The 20,216-nt window shown below is 41.5% G+C and overlaps 1 protein-coding gene across 1 annotated transcript; it reads left to right on the top strand.

The window, feature by feature from the left end:
- Positions 1-1,798: 1,798 nt before the first annotated feature.
- Positions 1,799-17,426, top strand: CLSPN (claspin; the record flags this gene model as incomplete). The annotated part of the gene is made up of 25 exons (XM_082329747.1): positions 1,799-2,081; positions 2,875-2,991; positions 3,562-4,016; positions 4,714-4,878; positions 5,243-5,332; positions 5,566-5,638; positions 6,166-6,274; positions 7,148-7,704; positions 8,716-8,907; positions 9,757-9,941; positions 10,471-10,673; positions 10,978-11,042; positions 11,456-11,661; positions 12,151-12,311; positions 12,410-12,636; positions 12,875-12,989; positions 13,686-13,767; positions 14,095-14,186; positions 14,606-14,770; positions 14,865-14,986; positions 15,229-15,356; positions 15,863-15,974; positions 16,651-16,733; positions 16,941-17,102; positions 17,313-17,426. The coding sequence occupies 25 exons, from the start codon at positions 1,799-1,801 to the stop codon at positions 17,424-17,426; spliced, it is 4,263 nt and encodes a 1,420-aa protein (XP_082185873.1).
- Positions 17,427-20,216: the final 2,790 nt, after the last annotated feature.

Consider the following 20,216-nt stretch of genomic DNA (forward strand, 5'->3'; position numbering starts at 1 on the left):
TTTACTGGCAGACTACCTAGAAAGATCCCCAAATTCCAGGAATTTATAGTGTAACGCTGCCACCCTTTTTGCATTGCCAGTTACCGGTTAGAGAACATTATCAGGAAGCAAAGGTCTGCAAGGTTGGTGCTTCTTCAGCAAAGAACAGTGTTCTGCAGGAAAAGGATGGCCAGCCTTAACTACTAGCCACGTATGGTTTGTTTACATTTGCACGAGTCTAAAAACTCCAAGGTTTTATTTATTCACAAAAGCGAATCCCTTTTTGAAAAGCAGGTAATTGCATTTGTTACTAAAATTGAGGACTGTTTTTTCTCTTCTTTCTCTGACTTTGGTAGGTTAGAGACAATATCTTAATTATATGGATTTTATAAAATATAAAATATTTTTAAATGTAAAATATTTTTTAAATACATGGTGGTTTTGTAGAGCCAGCATCTGTCCCCCATTACTAAACAGTAAATATTAAATTACCATACAGGAAAGCAGAATTGCATTGTGATGTTCGCAGTGGGTTTCACGGACGTTTGCTTTTCTCACTTCCTCCACTCTCAGCCTCGTTGGCTGTACGGGAACTCCCACAGCAGATTAGTCCATCTGCTCCTTATCCCCCCACAAAACCGTGACTGGTACCAAACGCTCCAGAACACATACTTTTTTTTCTGGGCTTGCCTTCAGTCACAGCAGCTGACTGTTGTTTGACTTGGAAGAAAAAAAACCCCATTACTGTAGCAGTGTGTTCTACAAAGCAAACATCATGATGAAAATGTGCCAAACATCCCTAACTCTAGCTCAGAACAAGGCCGCTGACACTCGGACCTGCTCACTGCTCCCCCCACAGCTGCCAGCAGTAGGAAGTGTTGCAAACACCCCTAGAAATTCCAAATTCCGCAGAGGGAAGGAAGACTTAAGCCGGATCAAACCGCTCTGTGTTTTTCTGTGACTTCCTACAGACCTGGAGAGGCCTCTTGAGCACCAGGGTTGAGCTCAAGCTGCCATCCTTGCCCCTCTTTGGCAGAATTGGGGCCCTACATACCGCAGGCTTGGCGTGTTACGTGGTGGCAGCGCTTACATGGAGCGGAGGTAGAGAAATGACTTGAGGTGCGAGACTGATCTCTCCTTGGGCTTGCCTGTACTCACCAGTCCTGATCGCAAGGGGAAGGCTTTCACACTCCCACTAGCACTGCAAGATGCACAGGAGCAGGCCTGCAGCCTCCACAGGTGACACAGCACCAGGCACCGGTGTGAGCTCACCCTGGCTCTAGAGACAGGGCCAGGCTGCTCTCACAACAACAGCCCCTTCTGGGCCACGGCCTGGAGCTCTGAGGGGCCAGCGTACCTCGGGGGGCTGGGCTGGGCCCGCAGACCCCTGAGGCACCCAGGCAGCCTACTGCCGCACCAGGAGCGCTGTGCGCACCTGCTCAGCCCCCAGGACGCGGGCACACGGCCGCAGACAGGCCCGGCGCCCCAGGCCATCCCCAACCGGCCCCACAAGGCCGCCAGCGGCCACCTGGCACCGCTCCACCTCACCCGCCTACACTGAGGGCACAACCGCAGGGCGCGCATATAAGGCGTGCGCGTGGCCTCGAAACGCGAGCAATGATTGGTCCAGGTGGAGAGGGCGGGGCCACGCGGAAAAAATCTCCCAATAAAGAGGCGAAGGGCGGGGCTTCCGGGTCAGCCCTGGGCAGCCGTTGGCTGTCTCTGGGCTTGGGCGGGACTGGGGCAGCGCGCGAAGACTCGAAGCGGTTTCCTAGGCGGTTGTGCGGCGGGAGCGCGGGGGCTGCGGCGGGCCGGGGCCATGGCGGCGGCCCCCGCTGAGGTGAGTGCTGCCGCTCCGCTCCGCACAACTGCCCTGCTGGCGGCGGCAGCGGCTGGCGGCCTGCCTGCGGCCTGGGGGCTCCTCTGGCTGTGGCGCGGCAGAGGGCCGGGAGGGGCAGCGAGCGAGGTGGCGGCGGTGGTGGCGCCTCCTCAGCCGCCCTTGAGCCCGGGCGGCACCGCGCCGTCAGCGGGCCCGCTCCCCTCCTCGCAGCCTACGCTTCCCAGCCGAGCCGGCGGCCGGCCCTTCCGCCTTGCCGCCCGCGGTGCGCGCTGGGAAGGCTGCGCTCGGCCTAGCCCCGCGGGCGCGGTGCATGGCGGGAAGGCGGTGCCGGGCCCGGGCGGGCGCGGTGCGGGCTGGGCGGGACGCCCGGGCCGGGGCCGTCCCTCAGGGCCGCCCCGGGAGGGTGGCCGACCCCCCCCGGCCGATCGCCCGCCCGCCCTGGGCCGCCTCTGTGGCGCTGGGCAGGGCTGCGAGCGCCGCCGGGCCGCGGCCGTGCTGTCCTGCCGCCCCTGGGGCAGCCCGGGGGGTGTCAGCCCTGAGGGGGGCCCTGGGGTTCAGGAGGGGCCCGTCTGTTGCAGCGTGCCCGCCCGCCGGGCTTGGGCGCCCCGCCACGGGGGTCCTTTCTAAAGAATCCCCCCAGGTGTCTGCTGGTCCCTGTTTAATTAATTCAGGTGAAATGCGGGTGTGGGAGAATAAAGTTTTACGTTTCTTATTGTCCTTTTCATTCTAAGAATTTTGAATTATAATTAGTGGAGATCAGCCGGTATGTTGGTTCTCTTTTTGTGTGCCAGCCCACCTTAAACGTCTTTAAATACTAATATAAGTTAATGTAGTGTAATCTCTCTTCATGTAAATACCAGTTAACTTCTTAACTGTAAGGATATGTGCTTATATGTATGAAAACCATAATGATATGTGTGTTTATGTTTGTAATTGTATGTATGGGGTCAGCCAGGGTTTTGGAATGAAGTTAAGACACCAAAAGTCATTACTGCATAAACAACATTTATCATAGTAAGGAAAACTTTATTTTGCTTTGTAGCTTCCATTGAAAGACCTGAATTCAGACTTGCAGAAAACCATTGATAGTGACTCTGACAGCGGACAGGGCAGCTGTGAAACAACCTCTCCAGGTCACTTCAGCAAGGGGGTAGCGTCTCTTGATGACGGAGGTCTGTAATATTTCTATGAATTGTGCCTGGTGGTTGTTGCCTTCAATGGTGCAGTTTTCATTTTATAAATACCTTTTTAAGAAGTTGTTATTGCTTGACTTGTATGAATCCAAACTGCCTTTTTTGGTGCTCAGAATGTGGGCAGACATCTGTAAATCTCTGAAAAGCATTTTTTGAGGTACAGAAGGGGAAATAGTAAATGGGATGTGAGTGTCTTAATTGCTTATTTCCTTTCTTTTTATGATTTGCATAACCTATGTACTTTAGTTACTTACTGTGGGTTTTATTACTATTTCAAGGCAAGTCGCTAACCTGTCAGTGAAGAATTTTCAGCTCTGCCTTTTTATTGAAGGTTAGAAACCTGTAACATCAATTTGGGTCAATTATGTACTGCACTACAGGGAGAGCTGGATTTTGAAAACTTCAAGCTGATTTGCTATAGATGTTGACATCTGTGAAATTTAACGGATATGTAACTTTACATTTAACTGATTGATTGTTAATTAACTTGTGGAATATTCCATTCCGTAGCATGAGTCATTTCTTTTTCTTTTAAAATATTTTTGTCAGATTCAGAGGAAGAGATTTTTATACGTAAAAAACCAAAAAGCAAGAAGGTGCTTCAGGAGAGTGAGAGTGAAGATGGAGAGGATGGTGACTCTTTTGTGCAGAATGATACTCTGGATGGAGACAAGGAAAACGGAGAGGAAAAAGAGAACATTAATGCCCAGAGGAACAAGAAATCTCATCGGATTCGCCAGGGTCTGCTAGACAGTGATGACAGTGACACTGGTGACCAATTGCAGATTGAAAACTGTGAAACAAGCAGAAAGTCTGGCTTGCCTGAGAATGAGTTGGAAGAGGAGAGACCCCTAAAATCTGGGAAGAAGTACAGAAAACATAAACATGATTTTGAAGAAGAGACAGCAAAAAAAGCTGTAGGAAAATCAAGAAGAAGAAAGGAGAAGGAGAGAAAAATTGAGTGCATTAAACAGCTGAAAAAAGAAAAGAAGCCTAGAGCAGAGGTATGTATTTTGGCATAAAATCACAGATGTTTTCTCAACTAAGTTAAATTTATTACTGGGTGTGGTTATTGTGTTTCAATGCTTCAGCATTGCTAGCGTCCACATCCCTACAGCAGGTGTGGTATCCGTGGGGATCCATGGAACACCGGATAAGTCTACCGGTTTCATCTGCAAAGAACAAACCCTAACACTCGATGGTTTAATGTCAGTGCGTGTTAAGCCAGGCAGAAATTCTTTGAGTTCTTTGGGTTTGTTGGGGGTTTGTTACATGCACAAACAGCTTTGGTTGGTATTTCAGCTTTGCTCTACATTGCTGTGCCAGTTTCTGGAGGAGGTTTTGGGCTACTTTCAAATTGGAATTCTGGTCTAAATAAATGGCTGTTTGGGAGGTTGCGTATTGTTGCTTTTATAAAATGCATATTTCAAGTGTTAATCTATTCTCTCTGGGCCCTTTTGGTCTTTAGTGATTACTGAAATTCCTTACTTACCATAGACCTAGGGAACACTGCTCCATGAATTACCTCACCAACTTTGCGGTGCTATGAAGTGAATATGACTGGCTTACAGGGCATACAAGATGCTAGATTAAAGACGGCATGTACTTCTAACTTCTTTCAACAAGTAGTCTTAATGTCAAAGAACTGAAGGGGACCTTCTGAAATGAATTACACAAATACTTTATTCTTATGGCGAGCAGGTAGATGGTGGTGAGAGGTATCCTTTTAATGACAGTGGATGTCTTCTTGATGATAAAGAACTTTTTGATAATGGCTTAGAAGAGGAAAACGATTACCCCCCAGAGGATGAAGAGTCGATAGAATCAATACGAGCGGCAGTGAAAAACAAAATAAAAAAATATAAGGTAACATTTGATAGTGATACAAGATTATTGGTTATTGGTGGGAAGTATTGTACCTGAGCATGCATTAAAATTCTTTTTGACAATGATGCACTTCTGCTACGACAGAGGAGAGAACAGTCCTCTGCTTTTTGTTCTTAAAGATGGAGGGATGTTGTCCTGGAAAGTTATAAAGATAATGCTATAGCAGGAGCTTTGGAAATCTACCATAAGTATTTTGCAAGATTTGCTTTGGTTTATGAGAATACTTGCTGGTTTTGCTGACCACTGATGATTCTGTACAGTTATTTCTTACTTTTGACTTGTTTGCCCTTGGTAGTGCCTGTGTATCTAGACAAATAAATAAATCTCTTTTTATGCATTTTAGAACAAAGAACGGTTTTCTGAGGGTGAAGGCTACAAACATGTATTTGATGATGAGAACGAGGAACCTGTATTAAAAGAACCAAAAAGGAAGGTGAAGTATTCTTTTTAAAGCTCTCCATTGTTTGTTGTAGTGACTCAAATGTTTTTGTATGCAGATTGTCCAATGTTTTTGTTGATTTGCTATTTTTAATCTTTTTTTTTTAACTGTCTGCTTTATTGTGACTCCTTTCTGTTTGAAAGGGAAAAATAAGCTATTTAGAAAGCATAGATAGGGTCCCATATTTTGTTTTCTGACTTCAGCAGCCTTTCTTTTCTTTCCTTAAGGAGCGGAAAGCAGCAAGGTTAAGTAAAGAAGCCATTAAACAACTACATAGTGAGACCCAACGACTTATTAGAGGTAAAACTTAACTTCTTTGTATGTGGAGGAGTATAAACTCTTCAGGGGAGAAATTGAAAGAATTTACCCAAAAGGTTAGAGCCTTCTTTCACCTAGCATGAGTTATTTAGGGTTGAGGGCGTAAGACCTCAAAGAGCTGTTAAAAGATATCTTTGTAACTAATGAAAAACAATCATTGTGCAAATACTTGAGCCTGTAAACTTGTTGTGTAAAGGTAGTGCAGTATTTAGAGAGTTTGACAGGTATGTAATAAAACGGAAACTGGTCCTGCCATTCTGATATTAACATCACAGTTCATTTCCTAATGAATCCATGGACAAGTTGCAAATTTGGTCTTCAAGACTGTTGCTGTTGGAACTCTTTCCCAAACAGCAGTGTTTGCTGTATTCAAGTTTAAACTGTGCTGTTTGTGCCTAGTCAGATGTCTTTGCTGCAAAATACTTGTGTCAAGCTTCTTTGAATTTCAGAGATAGCAAATAAATGCCTCGGATGACGTTTTACATTCTTTCGCCTCCTTTCTCTGGTAGAATCGTCTGTGTCTCTCCCATATCATGTGCCTGAGACCAAAAGCATTCATGACTTCTTCAAGCGTAGACCTCGACCAGTATGTCAAGGAAATGCCATGGCATTGCTGAAGTAAGGACTTAAACCTTCCTCATATTTTTTCCATAGATTTTGAGGATTTCCCGGCTTTGCTTTTGAGGGTAACCAGACTTCTGCATGCTATAGGCGTTGCATGCCATACACACCTGCTCTGTGTACAGTCACAGCTCTTTTTCTGGTTTAATTTTCCCTGTTGCTTTGACCGGCAAGTTTTATTGGGAAACTTTCTTAGGCTCCTGCGAAAGTCTAATGGAGAGTAGAGACTAACAGTAGCTAGCGTGCACGGCTTCTGCTTTACCTATTAAACTGTCTTTGTCTCAATCCATGAGTTTTCTCATTTTTACTCTTCTGATTCTCTCCCCCATGCCACTGGGGGAGCGTGAGCGAGCGGCTGCGTGGGGCTTAGTTGCCAGCTGGGGTTAAACATGACAGCTCCTTTAACTCTGTGAACACCTGGAAATTAGGAGTCTGTCACCGTTAACATAAGGCAATGCTGCACTCTTGACACAGTCGTACTATTGAAGTAATCAGAGCCTAGTAGTAACTCCGGGGAAGTAACATGCTCATGCGGAGTTACTTTAATGTGGTTTAGGCTGGACCCCAACATTTTACTTGGACTATTTCTTCTTTTGAGTAATGTGTAGTAAAATACTTAAGCTACTGTAGTCACAAAATCTCTCAGGAATTTTATACTGTGATAATGTAACCAACTAGTACAAACTCTTTACGCTACTCTGCGCTTCCTTATTTCCTCAGAATGAAGTTTTCCAGCCTTCTGTCCTTAACCTCTTCCTACACATTAATCACAATAATTAGAAAATGATTTCTTTCTCTGAGTTTGCTCTCAACCTCTTCTCCCCTTTCACATGAGCCATGGGTGATTATATTTCTTTCTGCTTTCATTAGGTCCACTAAATACCAGCTATCCCTAAATGACGAATCCGCAGACACTAAGAACTCGAACACGGATTGCAAAGATGGGCGAATCGAAGGTGATCAATCAGCAGCTAATGAACCAGAAAGGAGCCTGGGCAGAGACGTTGATACTACTGGGAACGAGCCTCTTGCTGATGTAGGGAAGAACTTGACAGAAGACGGTGCTGAAAAGCCCAGGCAGGACAGTGATGATCCTCATACAGTTAGGACTGTAACAACTGATAATAATACAGGAGAACAGCAGCACTCTAACTTCCTAAGCACTGATTGTAGTGAACAAAAAGAGAATGAAATTCCTCCAGCAGTTGGAGGAGATGCCCTTGAGCAAAGAGGTGAAACAGCACCAGACTTAGAATGTGAAAAAAGCAATCAACAAGTGGGGCCTGGATTGGCGGCACAACCCGAAAAAGTGAGGAAGTCCAAGTTGGATAAACTTCGTGAACTGGGAATAGACCTGTCCATCAAGCCAAGAATCTGCTCTGGCAATGAATCCTTCATAAACCTCGATGAATCTGATTCAAATAAAGGTATCGCTTTTATTGTTGTAATCCTGTCAGATCTGTCCGAGTAAGCAGAGTTACTCTGACTTTAACTGGAAAATCTCTGAGAAATGTTTAGGTGGCAGAAGTCAGGCACGTTCTCTTACTAGTACGGGTTCTGTGCTTGATGTTGGTATCCATTTTCTTTCAGCTGATGTTTATTAGTGAAATTCTGAGTCCTTCATATTTGAAAGCTTGAAGGAATGCTCAGCGATAACTATTTAATGGTGAATGGTTTATTTCCATTTTGCTGTAGTGAATTATGTTGGTACTTAAAGCACATGGGAGCACTTTTTGCAAATTGATTCAAAATGAGGCATGCAGTAATTATCTGGAAACAAAACTGGCCTGTGTTCCAGAGTGTTTACCGCTGATTTTGTTAAAAGGCAAGGCTGGATAGCAAGCAAAAATTTACTTTTGTAGCAAGAATGTTTTGCATGTCTTCAGGTACTGGAATTTGAATGTCTATTCATCAATACTAAATAGTTGGCCTTCTTTCAGAGAAAGATTGCAAATGATTAGGCAATTTTATAATTCTATTAAATCTATTATGTATTAAGAGGATATCTGGATTGGATGCTACTTCTGTGCATGCGGGAAACTGACCTCTGCCAAGAAACAGTGTTTTTGTCGGCCATCAGTCTGGTTTTAGATACGTGTGTTAACAGAAATTTAGAGATGCCTGGTGGCTGGAAGGCTAGACTGGAAGTCAGTTGAGGTCTTGTGGATAAATCATAGTCAATGGTAAGGTAATTTAATATTAGATAATATCAATTAAGTACAAGTTACAGCAAAAATATTCTGTAATGGTTTATTGTTTTGTTAAATAGAATGGTTTTGCAAATATTTTAATATTAGAGATTTAGTGTGTTTAACTAACTTCCTTTGAAAAAAAATTCTCAAGACATACTCTTGATATAACTTTAACACTCAATGCTTTTAAATGCGATCAAATTAATTTAATTTGCATTTTGAAATTTAATTACTATGTATTTAAAGAACTAGAAGCCTTGAAAGCACGTTTCTTGAAGCACACTCTTCGAACGTCAACATCCAAAGCTGAACGGACCATAAACATGAACATTATTCGTAAGGAGACTACATCTGAAGGAAAAGAGGAGCTGAAAGCAGATGTGGTACCGGCAGTATTAGCTGCAGAGAGCCTGGATGAAACAGTCCACACAAAGCCCGGTCAGTTTGGGAGGAGAAGTGATAATGGTTGAATTGGGAAACACTTTGTCTTTTTTCTCTCTTATTTCCCCCTTTCCCAACACTGCCCTATGAAATACAGATGAAGGGATCTTCATCTCTAGAATTAGTATGTATGTTCTCTCAAATGGGTAGCCCTGTTTTTAAAAAAGAATCTTGACAGACCTCTTAAATAGCAGTGGCCAGCATAGAACAGCCTCTGTCAGGTCTTTGTGACTGGCTCTCTGGGTTTCTCCCCATCTGTACCAAAATCTATATAAACATATATCCGCACTGTTGTTTTCTATCAGCCTCTGAATGTAACTCTCAGACTTCTTGTGAACTATTACCACATATTAGATCTCTTGTGCTTCCTTATTTCTATACTGCAGTTTCTAATAGAATTGTATGTATTTGCAAACAAAAATAGGTGTGGAATGTGACTCTCCCATAATATCCGTTAAAAGAAATAGATTATTTGGCTGGTACTATGGGCACGCGTTATTTTTAGCCGCTCTTAATTATTTCATGTGCTATAGCACATCTGCCCATGGCAATTGGATGCTCTTGTTCCCAAAAGACACAGACCCTATTCTCATTCAGAGTGCTGCACCGGTGGCATTGATGGATAATGAGGAATCTTGATAATTCATGAGACTGTGTGGTCTCTCTAAATTGAGCTTATTGAAACAAACTGCTCTAGCTCTTAGCTAGCAGATCAATTCATAAAAACATTTAAAAAAAAAAAGTATTTTAATTCCCTTTTTTTGTGTGTAGTTAAATTAGATTGGATGCTTGAAGGCAATGAAGTTAAGGATTCACTAATATATTAATTTATTCATTTCTATCCAGGTGAAAAGCTACAAGCGCTGAAGGCTAAACTCCAGGAGGCCATGAAACTCCGCAGGACTGAGGAACGCCAAAAGCGGCAAGCGTTGTTTAAACTGGATAATGAGGACATGTTGGAAGAAGAGGAGGAGGAGGAGGAGGAAGAGATGACAGATGAGTCTGAGGAAGAGGAAGAAGGCAATCATGAGGTCTGTATGCAACGTTTTTACATAACCTAGTCAGTTAGCTTCTCAGTTCTGCTGCCTCTTCCCAATGAAAAGAGACTTTTGTAAACTGTTAATAGTAGGGAAATTGCCAAGAATTCTTCCTAGAAGCGAAAAAATTGCTACAGTTGGCATGTTCAGGGTTTGGATTGTCTAAAACTGAATTTATTAGTATTTTATTTGTCTAAACAGTATTAAAAACAAATGTAAACGTGTAAAAGATTCTCGTGCCATTTTCTCTTTTTGTATCTCCTTGGCTCGTTGCTATCACCGGCCTGATCTGGGGTAGGGTTTGCCATGGCCTTTCCTTTTTAAAAAGGATTTGAAGAGCTTGGCTGTTTCAAGCACCTCTATGTCGGTTGTCGCAGGGTGGGATAGGTGCGTGTGAGAGCTGTGAATGTCACTCAGCTTCATCCTTCATATGTTAAAACGTTGTCTTGAAAAGTATGCAAGGAAGCTGACAGATCAAAGCAATAATCACCATATCCCTGCTATGTTTGGGGATGTTTTTTAGCATGTGGAATTTCTGCTTGGTGAAGCAGAGGAAGATAATGAAGATACAGAAGAGAAACACGTTGAAGATGGTGATAAAGAAACTGACAAAGAATCAATTGATGGAGAAAAGCTGGAGAAATCTGTGCACTGTGATTCTGTTCCCAAACCACCTTCGACGGAGTCTACGTTGATGCTTTTTAAGGACAGCTCCTCCAAAATGGGGTAAATAAACCAAGCTTTAAAAATGGTTCCTGAGCAATTTTAAATTTGATCAATACACATAAATGTTTTGACTTTTTACAAGTATTTTCTTCTGTCTTGTTCCAGTAGTTATGTGTATTCATATATATTTTCTTTAGAAAACTTAATGACTGTAATTGTTGTTTAGTGGAATAACCTGTTTCTTAATCAAAGTGTACTAGATGTATTTTTGTGTGTTACCTTGGTTTTTTGCAATTAGATTTGACAGACAATAGCAATTCATCTTGTATATATTAGCAAATACATTTTACTTAATGAATTGCAGATTTTCTCTTCCCGATGAGAAGCTTGAAATGGAAGAAGCTGCAGACAAAGGACCTACCAAGTTAGGTAAAGTAGAACCATTAGCCTAGCTAGCATTTTTTCACATGGCACATGTAGAAGTTTCTATTTGGGATTGGTATTTAATATTTTTGTTATTTCATCACTTGTATAGTTATACAGTATGACTGTATAATATATGTACAGTTTAGACTGATGAAAGAAATGGGAGGGCTTGAAAAAACTAGAGAAGAATAAAGTTCAAAATAATACTGGAAAAAATATAGAAACAGTCAGAAATCAAGATGAAGTTGAGTAAAAAAGTGCAATATGCACACTCTATGAAGAAAGAAATCCAACATGAGCACAGAATAATGACTTCTTAGCAAAGTGGTGGTGTTGTAAAATAGTATCTTGAGGTTTTACTGGATCACAAAAAAAAGTAGTTAAGCACTGTATTTAAATATTTATTTTCTTTTCAGAGGATGATGATTCATTTTCTCTACCAACACTAGCAAAAGAGAATAGCCATAACAGCAGCTTTGAGTTGATTGGCTCCATGATTCCGTCCTATCAGCCCTGTAACAAACAGATGTCACGTGGAGGGAACTTTTTATCTGCAGCAGGAGGTTTCAGGTCACCTTCCCCAGGTTTTTTCAAAACAAGCTTTATCAGCTCTGCTTCCAAGGTAAGGTCCTCAGTCCTATTCCCATCGTATATTAACACAATGGGTAGTGAATAAATGTATTTTATCCTGGCTGTCATATCTGTCAAAAAACTAATATCAGAAGAAGGCATCTAGCGAAATGCTTTTGTATGAGCAAGACTTCAGAAAAGCAAACTGTCCCTGGAGTTTAAAACGTCTCCACATTGGAATGGATAAAAATGACATTATAAAAACTTAGAGCATCTTTTCTTTGATGTTTTAGAATATAATCTGGTTTTGGTATCTAAAATACGTACATCATAAATATATTTTTTTTAAGCGTACTTACATGGGCTACACAACATGCAGATGTCAGTGAACTCCTATGATTTATCAGAGTAGTGTGGACATACTTGACTCCTGCGTGGTGTTAATCCTTTAAAATAGCTTAAATGTTTTATCCCATTCTTGCTTTTGACTTCTAGGATTGCAAAACCAATAACTTGTATATTTTTACATCCCTTTGACTAGAGCTCAGGAAAGACATCTGAGCCCTCCCTTCCCATAGAAGATTCCCAGGACCTGTATAATGCCTCTCCTGAGCCGAAGAGTTTATTTCCAGGGGCTGGGGAGTCACAGTTTCAATTTTCTCTGGAAGATGACACTCAGAGCCAGCTGCTTGATGCAGATGGGTAAGTAATAGATGTAAAGGATGACCTTTTGTGCCCTTTAACAGAAATGGGACATACAGACCAGCAAGATTTTTCTAACTACGGACTTTTTCTTTCAGGTTCTTGAATGTTGGACAACATAGGAATAAATACCAGTCCTCAAAGCATCAGCTGACTCTGGCTAGTATGGATGAGAATGCAATGGATGCCAATATGGACGAATTACTGGACTTGTGTTCTGGACAGTTTAGCAGTCAAGCTGAACACGTGCCAAATACCAGCAGCAACAAAAAGCAGAACATGGAAGAATTGCTCAATCTTTGCTCAGGAAAATTTGTGTCTCAGAGTATGTCCCGAATTCGGTTTTCAGCTTTGCTGGTTACTTGATTTATAAGCTTTACGCTAAGGTACCCTTTAGTTCTGGGAGCTAATGCAGAACGTGGAACTTCCGAGACTTCTGAGAGCTCTAACAATTTGTTGCCTTTGTGGGAGCATGCTAACTGTCATTTCTAGGATGCTCCTGACATTTTAAGAGTGAAAATATATATCTGTCTAGTAAGTTGTCATCTTACTACGTTTTGTAGCAGGTTCTCCAACATGGGCATCTTCCGTATCTTCCAAGGCAGAAAAAGACAGTGACATAGAAGATCCGATGGCAGAAGCTCTAGCACTTTGTTCAGGCTCCTTTCCTACAGACAGGTTAGCATTGTCTTTACTAAAATTTACAAAAGCTTGTAGTGGTAGCTGTCTCGTTTCACTCCTAATGTGTTTTCTTATTTGACATTAATTCAAAATGCTGTAAACAAAGTGTGGTCTGTTTTGGACTTAAAGCAATCACTGTAAATCAGCAGCATATACTGTTTCCCACAGCTACTGTGAAGGGAAATCCATCTTTGTCTTTCACTGATAGTGAAAGAAATGTTGAAGAACTTTCATCAAACTGAGAAAAGATTGTTAGAATGTAGGACTTCTGGGTTCTGTTCTGGGCTGTTGCCAAACTACGGGAGCCTAACCAAATGTGAGTTGGATACTTGCATTTTTTCCATTGATTAAACTAGAGAGCTGTATGGCTGCCTGACAAAAGGATAATGAGGCTTAACAAATGGGAATGTTAGGGGCATCTAAGAGGAATTTTAGAGGGAAACAAACTCAGAAATTAGTACTTTTCCCATGGTTTCTGCAAGTGAAGACCTGAGGTCTTAAAACATCAATGCCGATGGGGATTTGGGGCATTTAAAGGTAAATGCTGTTTAGGGACTGCAGCTCTTTGAGCCCTCACAGGTAGTTGCCTGAGAGCAGCTGATGTGGTGGTTAAAATTTTGCCTTGAACTATTGTGAAGCCATCATTGGAGGTGAAATGAAAACGTGTATTTCTTTCATTTACTTTTCCCCTAGGGAAGAGGAAGATGAGGAGGAGCAAGAAGAACTTGGTGATTTTCAGCTTTTAACAGATGACAATGCCTTTGATAGCGAAGAGGTACGAACTGATGGAACAAAGCAACTGCTACAGCATTCTGACTCGGAGAACTCCATTTATCTACTTAGTTTTTTTTAATATAATCATCAATGCAAAGTATCACGACTTCCATAACAAGCTACTGAAACATTTTCAAGACCAATGTTTGGATCGTTTAAAATGCCTCCTTAATATTATGATACACTGGATAAGGCATCTTAGCATAGCAAATCCTCTGAGAAATCTGGTGGTTTAGTCTTTTATTGATTGAAGAATAGAAGAAGCTGTCATTACAAAGCAATCCACTTTCAGAAATCCCTTAATTTCTGAAAACTTCCTCTTTGACAGGAAGAAAAAAGTGGAGACAGTGATCCTGAAGAAGCAGAAATTAGCGATGAAGAAGAACTGCTGAGACACAGACAGGGCTTGAAGAAAAAACTGTAAGTACATCTTTTTTGTATCTTAATCGCCAGACAGAACAGAATATTAACAGCACTAGAAATTGAGTCTGTTCCCGCTCTAGCATTAGTAGTTAATGTTTATATAGTGTTGGCTCTGGTGTGTGGTTTTTGTTTTTTCACTTTGGTGCTGTCACGTTGCATGAGTTTATGTTGCTGGTGGGCTATAAAGGATTTCCATTATAATTTCCATTATAGGTGGAAATCAAAAGGCTGCAATGAAAGCAACGCAACATTTTTTTGACCAAAATTACTTAGTCTTTTCAAAAATCAAAGATGAATCATAATTTTGCATTTAGGATATGTGTTAATTTTATGTCAAAAGATAAATCTTGCTTTCAGAAGATTTGTGTGATGATTGTTGGTCTACCAAACTGAACTCTGTTAACATTCTTTTATAGAAAACTGCAGGATTTCATGGAAGATGAGGCAGAGCTGTCAGGGAGTGATGTGGGAAGCGAGGATGAATATGATGGTGAAGACCTGAACGAATATGAAGAAGAGATGATTGATGAGGAACTCCCTAATGAAGCGGAATTAGAAAGTCAAATACAGAAATTACACATGTCAGTGACAGTATTAGTATGTATTTTTGTGTGTGAAGTCATGGCTCTTGGATGTAATCTGGACTAACCTCCTCCCTTTCTCCTGTGTTGATAGGAAGGCAATGCTTGATGATGACAAGCGTCAGCTACGCTTGTACCAGGAGAGATACCTCGCTGATGGTGACCTGCATAGCGATGGCCCCGGCAGAATGAGGAGGTTCAGATGGAAAAACATAGGTGCCTTTCTGATCCATAGTTAATAGATGGGGTGAAAGATTGGAAAGAGAGTGTGTGTATATGAAATAGCACTCAGTAGTCCTTCAGAAATAAAGTCTTTCAGAAATAGTTTGGGTTGGGGGGGGTCTGTCTTGGCGTTTGGTTTGGGTTTTGGTTGTGGGGTTTTTTTGTTTGGTTTGTTTTTTTACTACTCTGCATATTTTGTCTCTCAAAATTCATAGCTAATTTTTTTCTTTGTCTAGATTATGCTTCACAGATTGACTTGTTTCAGAGAGATTCAGATAATGATGATGAAAATGAACAGTTCGACGAGACAGAAGCAAAATGGAGGAAAGAGCGATTTGAACGAGAACAGTGGCTTCGTGAGCAGGTATGGGTTAGCTTCAAGAAAGGCATCTTGAGCAGTCTTTCTCTATACCATTGCTGGATCTGAAATTGTTAGTTCCTCAAGTTAAACTCCGGAAAAAATACCATTCATAAATGTATCTTTGTTTTTTATCATGAATTCTGCTCTTTCTCTTCGAGTGTTGTACAGAGAGAGAAACTGATTCAGGAGGGAGAGGCAAAACAACTCTGTTCTGAAGCAAGTCGGCTTCAAAGCTGGAATAAGTCTCATATGCTGGGAGCATAACTTCAAGTTTTAGAAGCTTTGGTATTAGGTCAGCTGAATGAGATACTACAGATTTGCTGTTCATTAATAGAACAAGGATGATAAAGTATCTAAGAAATTGCAATAAACTTTTACAGTAGAAAGCAAATTAAAAAGACTATTAATTTACATAATGAAAGGACTTGGTCTACTTAAAATACTGAATGAAATGTTCGTTCTTAATATGAACTTTTTCAGTTTTACAAAGTGTCTTCTCTCTGCTACAGAAGGAAAAAAATAAAGAGCAGGAGGAGGAGGAGGAGGAGGAAGAAATCGGTGAAGACAGCCAATTCATGAAACTAGCAAAAAAAGTAACTGCCAAGTCCCTACAGAAGAAAGGTAAGCTGAGTTTTCATTGAACTGACAATCAAATAAGAGAAAGAAAGCTTAACTTCCAGTCATTCCTCGTGGTCTCCAGTGACGCACGCCATGGATCAGAAAACTCCAGTGTCTGGTTTTCTTACACCAGTCTGAGCTCATGTCTTCCAGAACTTGAAAAGGTAAAGGTATAAAAGCATCGAAAATATGCCACTGCCAGGTTTGATGATAGTTGTGTGTATTTACTTAATAAAATAGTATGTTACCTCTTGAAAAAAATGTAGAGTGGAAATAAATTCCTCTGCATCTTTGTTTAGTCTTTTATTCTTCGTTTGCTTGCCTATAAGTCGCAGAGTAGAAGACACTAAGTGATATTCAGCCTAGCAGTTTCTCCAAATACCTGTGACTTAAGGAAAAACTATGTAATGTAGTGAAAATGAAAATTTAAATTTTCCTTGGTTGTGGCAAAAAACATGACTCCAAGTGTGCAAAGCTGTTTCAAAACCAAATTTTCCCTTCTAACTGAGATAGAACTAATTGTCGGAGTCATCTATGAATTGTATGTATAATTTGTTGCAGACTTTTTTTCCCTACAGTATTTACTGTCTGTCAATTCTAAGTTCTTCAGCATGATATAAAATTTATATCCTTTCAAAGGAAGTTCAGAAACTGACACTTTCCTCTTTGTCTCTGCTAGCAAGCCCAGCAGTAGTGGTACAAGACACGACACTATTACCCAGGAACCCGTTTGAAACGTTCAGACCTGCCAGTGACATCCAGGTTGGTAATGGTTCTGAAAAATGGTATTTCCAAACTGCCTGCGTAGAACACAGCAAAGTCAGCTGACCCTAGATTCTGGCCATTTTTACTTTTTAGGGTAGTGAGTAACGTTTTAGCAGGGAAAAGTCTTTTCTATTACGAGTAACTTACTAAAAGAGCCGTCTTGTTCATGTGAGCGGTTTAACACAGCATTTCTTTGTTCTTCAGATAAAAAATGGGTCTCTCTTGAACAGACCTAAAGCTGTCCTTCAGAAACTAGCAGCAATGTCAGATCTTAATCCAAACGCACCTCGAAATTCAAGGAATTTTGTCTTTCATACGCTTTCCCCAGACAAGAGTGCGGAGGCAAAGGAGAAATCAAAACTTCAGGTAAAGATCTGTGTGGAATGTGCTGCTGGTTGTGTAGATTATTTAAACGTACAGGCACTAAGCACTGCCAAATAGTTAAGGGCATTGCTGTTTTAAATATTCTCTATGTTTTCCTAGTATGTGCTCTCACACCAAATAATTCTCTCATAATTCAAATTTTAAACTTTTTGGACATTTTTATATATTCTAACGTATCCTGCTCCCCTGTAGGTGAAGAAAAGAGGTCCTACTGCAGTAATAACGTCTCTGGCCAAACGGCCCAGGGTAGAGAGCACAGAGGAAACAAGTCAAAGCCGAAGCATATTCCAGTACTTGGAGAGCTGAATATTTCTGTTTGGGGCCAGAGGTTGTATCTCCTCTCTTTGCCAGTTGCGGTTTGATTTGCAAATCTGCCAGCAATCATCAGGAAGGCAAACATATTGCTGTACATTCTCGTGCTGCCACTTAATTCCCAAGTTCCAGTAATTTCCAGGCAATGGTCTTGTTTATTCCCCTTTTGTTTTTTTCTCAGTGCTCTGTGGCAAACGAGAGCACAGAACCCATGCTTGGTTTGGAATGAAATGGTAACTTGGTCTTTCCCAAGCATTAAGGAAACTTACACTACTCTGTATGGTCTTTGTACAATCTCGCGTGTGTCAATAATACAGTTTCATCTGAAAATACCATTCACGTGACAGGTATGATGCAGGAATGCTGCAGTTAGCTTAAAGCACAGGTGAAGGAGGTATTTCTGCAGTTCTGGGTAAGAAGAAAGCAGTGTGAACTATGGCAGGGCGTATCTTGCTTACACTTGCAGTACGAAGGTAGCTATGGCTTCCTCCGATGTCTTATTTTCTCTAATGTTAAGCACTTATTAGCTTGACATTTTAAGAAGCTCTAATTTATATTTGAAATGTATACTTTTAAAAAAGGTCCCGGTCTTTTATGAGGCAGTATGATAAGGATTTATTTCCAAGTTTTTATTACTGTTTATATTCTTAGACATGCATATGAATGTGTGTGTGGAGAGGGAAGCATGTGAATAACAGATATGGGAGAGGAAAAGGAGGTGTGTCAGGGTTTTTTATTTGCTTTTTTGGGGGGAAATTGTTTGGTTTTTTCTGCCCAACTGAAGACTCTCTTAAATCATCCGTTCTGTTGTTTTTGTGCAAGCTGCACTCATCCAAGAGAAGTCATTAGTTTCTGAACAGCTAGTAATGAAAGGTCTTCTCAGGAATGAGGAAATTAGATAATGAGGAACCATCATTCACAACTATTCTAAATAGTGTGAAGGAAACTTGGGACAGAATATACAGCATTTCTGACGTTTCTGATTACATGTTGAAGGTGTTAAAATAGAGACCAGATAATGGTAAGACGGTGGCCTGCTCTGTAAGGCTACACATCTTTCTGGGACTCGATGTCCCACACTTAGGTTGCCGACTCTGTCGGAGAAGTGTCCTCAACTGTAAATTTTGTAACATCGTAAGCATACGCCTGGTATGCTACATGTAAAATATTTTACTGTATATTATGTTTATAAAGAATTATGGTACTAATTGGAGTGCAATTTTACAATAAAACATGTTTTTAATTTTGGAGGCAGTTGGAGTTAATTTACAGGATTTCACTCAGTTGTGTGTATACAGTTTTGTTTTGCTTTTTTTTCCCAAATGTTTGTCTATCTCTGTCTTTTTTTTTTCCATTGCTGCTTTTCTTTTGTAGCCACAACTAAGCCCTTCACTAGGAACAGCTGCAATAATATTGGAATACAACAAAAACAACCCCCCCTGTGTTTATTGGAGTGCAAACTCTCAAGTCCTCAAGTCTTCCACTTAGCTTTGCATAAAATTCTTGGCCCTAAGAATATGTTTCTTTTTACTGCTTCAATAGTTTTGGTTTTGTTAGTTCCTAGACAAAACTTCCTTTATCCTTGGCTTCAGGAGTGCATATTTCAGTTCATTGTAGTAATTCTAATAATTATATACCTGGATTTGGGGTGGGAGGTTTAGGGAAGAGAATGGAGGAGGAAAGGTCATTTATCAGATGTTTCTTGAAGAACAACATAACTGAAAGAAGATACCTGAATATCCAGTTAATTCTCTGTCACGGTGTTGCCACTGATTTGTAAGTTGTGCTAATTCAGCACAGATTTACTGGACAAAAACATTTGAAGCTGCAAAATTCAGCATCTTCTCTTAATTTTGCTAATAATGCCTGCCACTAGAGAGCAGCAAGAGAATGCTCTTCCTCCAGCAAAAGGGGAAGGAAGAATGATTAAAGTTTAAACTATGCTGTGACTCCAGGGGAAATTTCTTATAGTTTTCCACACTCTATGGCATTGCAAAGGATTAAATTTATTTAGACCTATAATTGCTACATTTTTGCATTAGAAGGTAGTAGCTTGGAGAGCACCTTTAGAGGGTTGGCTTTGTCCTAGTGGTTTTACCGGCCTCTCCTCAGCGTCGGGTAGTTTTGCTTTCCCTTTAGAATTTTCCCTTCAAAATATGTTTTGCTTCTTCCAGAGCCAAGAGTAGAAAAAATATTGTTGGGCCTGAAGAGCTGATAAATGGAAATATGTAGAAGGGGAAGATTTCTGGTGACTTTTGTTCAGCGTAAATGTTTCTCCCACAAAAACCCGTTCAGGGTTTGCTCGATGCTGCTGGTAAGCACGACGTCGCACCCCAGCAATTCCTTGCAGGGGAGTATATTCCCTGCTGTGTTCCGAGGAGGAGGCCGGGGGCTCCTGGAGGAGCTGAAATCCCGATAGCGGGAGGGCTTGAACCGAGATGCTGCTCCTGCTGCTTATTGTGCCAGACTCCATCTTCCCACCAGGGACGAGCGCTGTGGGTTTGAGCCTGACCCTCGCCTCCTCCATCTCATCCCTCCGGCCGCCTCTTCCAGGGCTCCCCCTGCCCCACCTCCCGTCTGGCACGTTCACTCAGCTTTGCCTTCTCATTTTCAAGTATCGATTCAGCTCGCCCCTCCTGGCACTGAGATGATGCTGCCGCGCTAACGGGGAGGAAAATCCCCCCTCTGTTGCTGCTGGAAGTGCTGAGAGTGGTCTGGGGCTGGCCAGGCCGGCTGGGAAGGAGGGATTGACGGAGGATCGAGGCAGAGAGGGGTGACGGGGTG

This window comes from Platalea leucorodia (genome assembly GCF_965183815.1).
Source record: "Platalea leucorodia genome assembly, chromosome: 18".
In the NCBI taxonomy this organism is placed as follows: domain Eukaryota; kingdom Metazoa; phylum Chordata; class Aves; order Pelecaniformes; family Threskiornithidae; genus Platalea; species Platalea leucorodia.